At 36.0% G+C, this 9,896-nt stretch overlaps 2 protein-coding genes across 10 annotated transcripts; one reads left to right on the top strand and one right to left on the bottom strand.

Annotated features, from left to right (window-relative positions):
* Window positions 1-73: 73 nt before the first annotated feature.
* Window positions 74-2,661, bottom strand: LOC143208904 (uncharacterized). Of its 2 annotated transcripts, none has more exons than XM_076423849.1 (5): window positions 2,520-2,661; window positions 1,030-1,175; window positions 746-902; window positions 550-669; window positions 74-468 (listed from the first exon to the last, which is right to left on the bottom strand). In XM_076423849.1, exons 2-5 carry the CDS (start codon window positions 1,120-1,122, stop codon window positions 317-319), a joined length of 522 nt encoding a protein of 173 aa, XP_076279964.1. In that variant the 5' UTR covers window positions 1,123-1,175; window positions 2,520-2,661; the 3' UTR covers window positions 74-316. The 2 variants fall into 2 exon arrangements, with proteins under 2 accessions (XP_076279964.1, XP_076279963.1); XM_076423848.1 differs by lacking the exon at window positions 2,520-2,661 and adding an exon at window positions 1,298-2,157.
* Window positions 2,645-9,661, top strand: LOC143208893 (uncharacterized). 8 transcript variants are annotated; one of them, XM_076423816.1, is made up of 13 exons: window positions 2,645-2,787; window positions 3,683-3,744; window positions 3,838-3,911; window positions 4,037-4,121; window positions 4,195-4,286; window positions 4,368-4,654; window positions 5,079-5,378; window positions 5,613-5,741; window positions 5,897-6,053; window positions 6,147-6,440; window positions 6,708-6,847; window positions 6,921-7,288; window positions 7,788-9,661. In XM_076423816.1, the coding sequence occupies exons 1-13, from the start codon at window positions 2,716-2,718 to the stop codon at window positions 8,446-8,448; spliced, it is 2,721 nt and encodes a 906-aa protein (XP_076279931.1). In that variant the 5' UTR covers window positions 2,645-2,715; the 3' UTR covers window positions 8,449-9,661. The 8 variants fall into 8 exon arrangements, with proteins under 8 accessions (XP_076279931.1, XP_076279933.1, XP_076279932.1 ...); XM_076423818.1 differs by having other exon boundaries at window positions 7,029-7,288; XM_076423817.1 differs by having other exon boundaries at window positions 5,984-6,053.
* The last annotated feature ends 235 nt before the right edge of the window (window positions 9,662-9,896 follow it).

Below are 9,896 nucleotides of genomic sequence, written 5' to 3' on the forward strand. Positions count from 1 at the left end.
TTTGTATGTTATAAACATTTTAAAAGCCTTATAAAAAGAAGCATTTCACATTATACGTACACAAAAAAGAGTAATTCAATTTATAACACAAAATTTATATTCTCCAAAAGTACTTTTTACTCTTGTAAAAAGTATTTACATTATATTTATTAATTCTAACCGCATGTTATTAATGTGTGTTAAATATAGTTTCATAAAGTTGAAAAAAATTAATACATATTGTTCTTTTATTGGATAATATTAATATATATTACTTTATATTTCATTTTATATATATCACATATGTTATTTTCTCTATTATTTTTAACTATACTCATTAGTGTGGTGGTGTAGAATAACTTCTAGAAATGTTATACAATGGTGCTTTTTGATGTAGAATTAGCCACTGAAACAATTTTGTATTCTTGTTAGTAACTGCCATTTTTAGCAAACTAGTGTACCATTTATTTTTAGCACCAAATCTACATCCTGAAAAGAGTACATTTTCCTGTTTACAATAGAAACTTTTTTACCAGTGTTATATAGAACTGTGTATTTAAAATAACAAACCTGTTTCATGTAACAGTTCAAGACATGAAAAATCATCTTGTAATGGATTATTAAGAAAATAATAAACAGCCATACACAAGGCATTTTCTCCTGTTACTGTAGCTATAGAAGGATCTGCACCTATGTTTGTTTCACAAATTTACTTAAAACTATATATTTCATTACATATTATATGTTTTGTATTCTATATGGATACCTTTTCCTAACATAAATGTTATTAAGCATGTGTGGCCGTTATAACAAATTCGATGGAAGGGTGTTATACCAGTAATTGGACACTTTACATTCAACAATTGTGGACAATAAACAGTTATATCAATACATTTCAATGCATATACCTTGTCGTAACATTGCTATTAAAAAATAAATATAATCCAAGCAGTGTAATAAGTGCATCGAAATATAATTTTTATATATAATTAATTTTTATATATATATATATATACTGATATTTTTGATAACAAAATGTTATGTACTTACGTTAGCAGCGTGATCCAATTTACGAAACATATATTTATGGCTGATTATGCTTCGTTGCCTAACGACCGAACGATTATAATTTTTAATGTCCATGAAGACTTTTGAATCGTGTCTTGTTTCGCGCGTGATTCTTCTATAACGATGTGCTACAATTTAATTTAAAAAGATATATACATTGAGCAATTGCTATTGTGTATACTTAATTAAGAATCTGACTAAGTTTTCATGTGCTGACGTTTCTTTAATATTTAAAAGTGAATCTATATACCATGAGCACGGTAAAACGCATACGAAGTAACGGCAATAACTCCTCCAGCGAGTGTAAGGACTTTTAAAATGCTTGGCATGGCGTCAATTAATTGTGCGAAATACTGTCGTAGTACGTTATAAAACGATTCATCATTTTTTAATACAAGACTCATCATTTCACTCATTTAATATTTTTCTCGCAGAATATGAATTCACTTTTTCGTAAGAGCAGGTATAAGAGATCTTCCGATGCGCGCGCCTATTCTTTGTAAATAATTCTGCGCGCGCCAAATGATGGCTATATACATATATATATAGCAAACGATATTTCTATCGTATAACTCTAACAAGAAGGAATGGTAGGGGATCGCTACTGGCCGAAGAATCGTCTTACAATTAGAGTTATATAGGTTCTAACTATTAGAACGAATACATTTTGCTATTTACCTATTGAATATGTAGTCTAAGGTACGAACTAAACTAGACTGCGGATCTTTATGCATTTATGCAGAAATTAGTTGGATGAAATATAAAACAGTAATAGATTGGAAAAATTCAAGAATATTGTAATGTTGTTTTTAACGTAACAAAGTCATTAATACGACTAATATTATGCATTTATATTTAAGTTCGATTTCAAGTCTATTCCTATATAGCACTCTCAAATCCTCTTTGGTACAAAGTTCCGTGGCTATGTTCACGATCGCTCTACTTATAGACGCATGCGTAGTGTAAATTGGTTTTAAAAAAACGGCGGAGTTTTATCTCTGTGAGAACCCTCTGTGCTCATAGTCGCACTGAATAACCAATCAGAATGAGCGAGCAATGATGCAGGATGTCCTCTTTCAATAGTCGGCACTCCGGAAGTGATTGTCGAAGGGGTAGGGAAAGAGAGAGAACCCTCACCCTGAGTAACGATTAGATATACTCCGAATCCTCAATTTGAAGTTCTGTAACGGGGTCGCCGTAGGGGGCATCTACGGGTGTCCAGATATTACAACGAAAACAGAATCGACGCAGACGCGAGCCATACTTGATCGTCGCGATAAGTGCGCTGTTCCGACAAACCTGTTCCTAGTGTTTACAATCTTTCCTCGCGAAACTAATCGATGTTATGATCCCGAATCGTCCCTAGTACGTGCCTGTAACACTTCGACAGTGATTTCTTTTTTTCCCAATCAATTCGGTAGAGGCAATTGTTGTGGCGTACATGGCAGTCGAATTTCTGTAGATATACTTACTTGATCGTGTTTCTTCGCGTGTTACTTTAAATTTGTCGTTGTTCGTTACGAAAATGGCGAGTTACACGGATCGTCAGTATTCTTACGGCTATTCCGCACATCCTCGTGCAGATGACAAGAAGTGAACTTTCCAACGACTCTGATGCGGAAGAACTTTATTGAGGGCAAGTAACAAAATCATTTCGGATCGTCAAAGATGGATGCAACAATTGAGAGAGAGTGCAGTGCTTTGGGTGGCCTCTTTCAACAGATTATCACTGACATGAAAGTAAGTAATGCTGCATTCGTAGTGTTCGATATTTGGATTCGGATTATTCGACCGCGTTTTTCCTGTTCATTGTTTTTTGTAATGTTTCTGTACCGTTGCACAATTTACGATGCAGGCGAAGGCGCGATGTCGATGCTGTTTCTTCGAGTCCTATACTTTGTAAATATGTATTATGAAATCAGTCGATACGATCGAACGAAATAATATGCTTCTTTCGGACCTTCTTATTAGACTATTTGTGAACGTTGCGGTGTTCTGGTTTTAAAAGCTATTCTCCGAAACCATTCAGATATTTAATGCAGCAGAATGAGGACAGACGCTAATTTACACATGTTCAGAGTGCTTTGAAGTATTGTTCAATCATTGTTAATGACAACTAGAGCCGAGTCAATTTTGCTAACATTGTATTTGAATTTTGAAATTCAATAAAATAATTTTTCGAATATAACATGAAAATGATCAAAACACAACAAACATTTCACTTCAACTGTTTCAGATAATAGATATAAATATTTAAAATATAATAAACATAAGGAACAATTATGTTTTGATCATTTCGTCTGCATAATTAATGATTCAAAATTTAATTTGAAGTTTCATTCGCTCAGATTTAATGTACAAATTTTTCTTTATTTTTCTTTATTTAGTATTGAACTTATAAGTTTTTCTACGCTTTCTAAATATCATATTAATGTACATTCATAGCCAATGTTGGGAAAACATCTAATCATAAAACATAAGTAGGCGTATACGATTGCATTATCTGCATGTAACATGCATTGTTGTTCAGTGATATCGTATAATACGTCCATGACAAAACAAAAGTGTGAAACATATCTAATTGTAAGTTGATTAAAAATATGTAAGCATCTGTTACAGAATTTTTTGTTTTTAGAATGGTGCACCATTATGGGAAGATTTAATTTCGAAAGCAACAAAATTACATTCCTGCTTGAGGTAATGTAATAGTTTCACTTATAGTGTTGTTCATTATTTTATTTTTAGTATATTATAACAACATAATTTTAATTGTATTTTCATTTATTTTAGGGCTGCTATTTTGGCTGTTTCTGCATATCTTGAAACTTTTCAAAAAATTGCTGATGCCGCAACTAATGCAAGAGGTAAATCAATCATGGCATAACTGTGTGTATTGTATTACATATGGATATCTTATCCATTCTCTTTTACTCCTATATTTTACCTTTTATTAATGTCATCATTTAATAAAATAAATAATATATTTAAGGTGCAACAAAAGAAATTGGAACTGCTTTAACTAGAATATGTCTTAGACATAAAGCTGTGGAGACACGTATGAAATCCTTTACCAGGTAATTAGCTCTCAGTTTTTTGTATTTAATTTAAGTATACAATGTACTTAATTGCGTTTGCTCTTGGTTCCAGTGCTATTATGGATTGCTTGGTGTTGCCTCTTCAAGAAAAATTAGAAGATTGGAAAAAATCTTTAATCAATTTAGATAAGGAACATGCCAAAGGTTGGCAGAAAACACTGTTGCAATAATTTGAATATAAACTTTATGAAATTGTAATGTTCTCGTATTGTGTATTTGTTGCAGAATACAAGAAAGCGAGAGCAGAATTGAAGAAACGTTCTACCGATACATTACGATTACAAAAGAAAAAGGCGCGCAAGGGCCAACACTTGCATGGGCAAGGACAACCACAAAGCCATGGTACTTTATCTGGTGACGTTGAATTCAACAGAATGTTAGAATCATCTGCTGCAGTTGTTCAAGAAAAACGCCTGAGTTTAGAAGAAACAGAAAGAAGAGCTGTTCGCGCGGCTCTGCTCGAGGAAAGAGGCAGATTTTGTCTTCTTGCAAGATTCCTGAAACCAGTACTCGTTAGTAAAGTTGGCTACACTTAGTAAAACATTAAGGGGGTAGACTCGCGTTTCCAGGATTGCAACGGTGCGATGTGCACCTTCTCATTTCTTGATAATACAAAGATGGGATTTTTCAGTACTCAAAAGCGCTGGATAAAACATATTTTTAAGTTATTCGGAAGCATACACTTGCGCATGTAGCTATTTTCCTAAAGCTGTGAAATAATTGTGCCTCGTAAATGTAAAAATAGGACTTTTGTGGACGATCGCGGCCTAGATTGATGTTTTATCTAGTGCTTTTGAGTATCGAAAAACCCTATCCTTGTATTATCGAGAAATGAGAAGACGCATCCCGCACCCTTGCAATCCTAGAAACGAGTATACCCCATTAACGATTCCATTTCTCAATAATGCCTGTATTAACGTCTACAAAAATCCGTAGGATGAGGAAATTGCTATGCTAATGGAACTGACACACCTTCAAGAAGTTTCTGATCAGTTGCAACGACATGCTGCCTCTCCGCATCACCTACCGCCTGCATCGGAACAGGTGATAACAGATATAAAAGGTTGTGACGTTACACAATGGTCGCTGGCTACGCCTCCTTCCAGTCCTTCTTTGTCTCTTGGATCAAGGAAAAGTTCAATGTGTTCGATCAGCTCTCTGACCAGCAGTAGCAGTGGTTCTTGCAAAAGTCACCCCAGTCCATCTGGACATCCTTGGCATAGATCACTCTCTCAGGTGAACAATTTTGGAAGCATAAAAAAAAAAACAAACAATATTACATTCTCTTTTTCCATGCTAATTCATTGATCTAAGAATGTTAACCTTTACGATGCATGGCATATTAGTTTCACTGTTTACGCACCACCTATATACATATACCAATGTAAGTAGCTGCTGGTAGATTATAGCATGAGCGCCATTTGGCATCTGCTTTAGTGTATGTGGTAGTCGATGTTGTACTCGTTGTAGTCTGTCGGTGTCAGGCCCTCCAGCATCAGTGGTATGATGACGCTGCGCCACTTGGCAAACGGTAGTTCCCGTGACTCTGGCTTCACTTCACAGGATACATTATATACACAACCAATTTCCGAACACCAGGTAAGGTTGCTAGAAATTAGAAGCCTGCTAGCGTTAGCGTTTCACGGTTTCCTTTTCTCTTCACTTTCAACGCTAAATAAAAAGTTCTACTTGTGTATATCTTTCAACGAGCAAAGATTTTTGTTTCATTGTTGAAGATAATTGTGTTGTCGTAGGTATCAAATGTGTCTTCTCAAAATAATCAAAATACTGGTTGTACAACAACGAGACCTGTAACCACTGCTACTTGGCCTGACTTGCAGGAAACATCGGTTCAGTACGATAGGCAAAATCAGAACTCAGTCACTGAACGACCGCATACGATTTCTTCCGGTAAACAAAAAGTCACCTTAAGATTTTTGTATATCTTCTTGCTTTTGTAAAACGAATAATTTAACTAAATACTGTTGTTGTTTGTTGCTACAGCTTATGAAAAAGGACATCAGAGACCAGCTCTCAGCGTTTACACATTCCAAGCTCCAGACAGTAGTGGCTGTTGCCATAGTCAACCAGCTTCTCCAGTTTCTTCTTCCTCTTCATGTTCTTCCTCTAATCAGCAAGCATCTAGAGTACAATTGCGTAGGAATAATGGTAGTAATCGTCCTCCTATACCAAACAGATGTTCTAGTTTAGAGCGGCCAACAGTTCCAGTAAAAAATGAGTCTCCCGGAAGTCCTCGAGGTAAACCTAAATTACCGCTTCCAGCCCATTTAGCAAAAGGTACTTAACGTTTTTTTCCTTAATCATTAGGTTGAGCTAAAAACAATTTTCATTTACCAAATTCAAGTTGGCGCAGAACACTTTTCTAATTCACATTCTCAATTATCATTAGTTAATAATTGAGATTTCTTTTGGGGACAATTTTTACTCTACTCAATCATTCTCATTATTACTGCAATGCCTGCAGTGAAAGTTGTTTCTGGTCCGAACTAATATGTTGTTTAAAGTGTTATTGAAAACACCGTGTAACTGTGAGATACATTGCAGAATTAGTAACGCATCAGCTTCAGCAACCAATGTATGTGAACATGCACGAATTGGCAAATCTAGCAGCAACTCGTGCTCAAGAGATGCAACTGCCTCTGCCTCCACCTCCTGCGTCGCTAACTGCATCAGGAACAGAGAAGGTATGTTTTCGGATATCTCGGATAATATAGTTTCAATTTATAATATATGATTTATATCGATCAACGTATTCAGACTGAAGTTACGGAAAAAGATGGTGGAAGTCAAACGTCAGAATCTAGTGCGGAATCTAGTAGTGGCTATGGTAGTCAGACTACTATACCGCATTCTCATTCGCTTCAGAATCAAAATGAGAATGCTTGGAACGTACCTGGTGCTGCCTCTACTTTAACGGTTCGCAGAGGATCGGTGCAGCAAGCGAGCAAACCTCTTCCTCCTACAAGACGCACGTCTACTATCATAACTGCCACGTTTAGTACTCCCGTGTCGGGTTCTAATGAGGAACGTACTGATAATCCTTGCGACGAGGCTGAAAATCTTCCGCCACCACCAGCATTCTTGTTGGAGGGTTCTTCACCTACAGCCAGTCCTACTCCTCAGCGGTAGGTGATAATCTTTTCTAGAAATATAGATTTAACGGGGTAGATTTGCGTTTTCAGGATTGCAAGGACGCGGGATGCGCCTTCTCATTTCTCGATATTGCATGCAATGGGATTTTGTAGTAATCAAAAGCTCTAGAGAAAAGATCGATCTAGGCCGCGATCGCCCTCAAAAGTCCTATTTTTACGTTTACGTGCTGTAATTTGCATTATTTGTACCTAACGAATTTTCGAACCCGATTTTCTCGAAAATGAAGGCCCGTATGAAAAAACTATATTCCTTATTTTCGATTAGATTTTATGTGAGGAATCATCCCCTTGCCGGTTGTACCACGATTTCGCAAACACCTATATACATATATATTAGGTTGGGGAAAAAGAAATCCATCATTTCTCCGCTTGAGATAACGTAAAAATAATGGATTTCTTTTTCCCCAACCTAATATATAATATAATATATGATATTGTTTCATTATATATATATATATATATAATATTGCAGATCGGTCTCAGTGTCCGAAACCGTAAGGACCCTCACAGAGTTGCGTCACACCCCGGCTAGCCCTTCTCTTCTACGGAAGGCTACGAGTCAGACACAGTCCCATAACAACCAGTCGGCGGGAGCGTTACAACACAATGCCGTGTTACAAGTCACTCGGTCTTCCGTCGAACGTTCGTGTACAACGATTCGTTCAACTGCTCAAGAACGTGGCTCGACAACTACTACACAAATGACTACGATGAACACGGGTATAAATATTCAAGGACAAGGTCCGGGAGGAGTAGGTCAAAGCTTTATGGCAGTGCTTAGTGCCAAGCTTATTAACAGTACAACAGGTAACAATGCTGCGGGTGGTAACAATACTAGTAGCAGTCCAAAGTCTTCGAGGAAGCACTCTATCGATCAGCAAATAACGAAAAATACGAAAACGGCGACCGGTTTTCTCGAGACTTTGAATGCTAAGCTAGCGCAGCAGCAACAGAACATACAGGGGAATATATCGAGTAAATCGGCAAGCGTGAGACGTATTATGGGTAATCGGGTACCTATAATAGATCCTTTGCAAGTCAGGGACTCTCTGATGGATCAGATACGAAGGGGGACCTCTTTGAGGAAAACCAGCGGACCCATCAACGATCGTTCGGCACCTAAAATCTATTGAATACTGTAATACTGATGTTCACGTAAGTTCCTCTATTATCTATGATGCATTTCATTTGCATTCACGATTGTGGTACAACAATCGTTGGTTATCGGGTACGATAAACGTATCTGCGTCGTCAAAGCAAAACGACATTTGTCACTTGTTGATCGTTTGTGTATGTACATTCACGAATGTACATTCGATAATTCCGATCAATGTCGATCGACTTCTTTGCACTTGAGCGCATCAACATCGAAAGTAAAAGAGCAAAGTGAATTGTTTTACGTGAATTCTTTATACCATCATTATTAGTTCTATCGAAAATTGTGTAGAAGAGGCAGGCTCTATATTAAATCCATCCTTGACATACAATACTTTAGTGCGTATTATAATATATATATAAATAAATGAAATCTCGGAGCGAGAATGAAACGATTTATCTTAATTACTCGACTAGAGTCTGATCTAATTACATTGTAGTATTTGATAACTAATAAGATTCAAGTAATATATGTATATTTATAAAGTGTATTAAAGTAGCACGTATTAATATATATATTATTTCAACTCTACTTGGTTCGAGTTGATGTATAATTATACTAATGCCCGATGCTTGCCCTTATTAAGGTGAAGCCGACTGATTTAATACCATAGTAATGATTTAACGCGTTATATTTTAATAGTCGCAAAGAAAAAGCAAAATTGAAAATACAAAATTTGCGTATAGTTTAATATAGAGCTGGTGTCTTGACATACATATGTATATCGTTATCTTGCATATAGCTATACTAATTTGTTTCCTGCATTACCAGTCTTTCATTTTCGTACGGAAAGCGCACAATCGCATTTCTCCTTGTTTCGTGCGGTCTTTGTTTTTCGTGTATTCCCAGTGAAAGTTTCTAATAGCGTTTCAGCAGACCATGACACTGTCATTATTGGAACGGCAGAGTTAATTAAACATAAACGAAATGATTATTACTGCCCAGGCGGAACGTAACTTTAGAATTAATTTCTATATCAGTCGCATTATTCCATAGACATTTATTTGAATGCTTGTACACTGATGTAATATTGTACAACATTACAGTATTATCATTTGATCAGTATTCCCTTCTTTCTACAATAACTGCTAAGCAACTTTTATATGCATCGGTGTTTATTTCTGACACTAAGGGAAAAAACATCGATTCTTATTAATGCTATACATTTTATATTTAATACATTTAAAGTATTTAACTGGGGAAAATATATTTGGAATACATATCAAAACTTTTGTATCGCTGCCTTCTTTGAATATTCGTATAATGTGTATGATACTATTTTATAATAATTAGTAGGTACTATCGGATCTACAGTTACACAATACTTTGAAACGAGATGCATTTATTAAACGCATTTACTGCCAACGACTGATTACTGTTGCCGCTATATTAGGCGAACGACATTTGTCCCAGTACTTTGTGTGT

The sequence above is a fragment of the Lasioglossum baleicum genome, chromosome 5, assembly GCF_051020765.1.
Source record: "Lasioglossum baleicum chromosome 5, iyLasBale1, whole genome shotgun sequence".
NCBI lineage: Eukaryota > Metazoa > Arthropoda > Insecta > Hymenoptera > Halictidae > Lasioglossum > Lasioglossum baleicum.

Coding starts and splice junctions, on each gene's coding strand:
- LOC143208904 (XM_076423848.1), bottom strand. CDS start 1,463: ATGAGTGAAATGATGAGTCTTGTATTAAAAAATGATGAATCGTTTTAT. Junction 670..745: donor AACATTTATGTTAGGAAAAG/GTATCCATATAG, acceptor AAACAAACATAG/GTGCAGATCCTTCTATAGCT. Junction 469..549: donor TGAACTGTTACATGAAACAG/GTTTGTTATTTT, acceptor TACTCTTTTCAG/GATGTAGATTTGGTGCTAAA.
- LOC143208893 (XM_076423816.1), top strand. CDS start 2,716: ATGGATGCAACAATTGAGAGAGAGTGCAGTGCTTTGGGTGGCCTCTTT. Junction 3,745..3,837: donor AAATTACATTCCTGCTTGAG/GTAATGTAATAG, acceptor CATTTATTTTAG/GGCTGCTATTTTGGCTGTTT. Junction 5,742..5,896: donor AACCAATTTCCGAACACCAG/GTAAGGTTGCTA, acceptor GTGTTGTCGTAG/GTATCAAATGTGTCTTCTCA.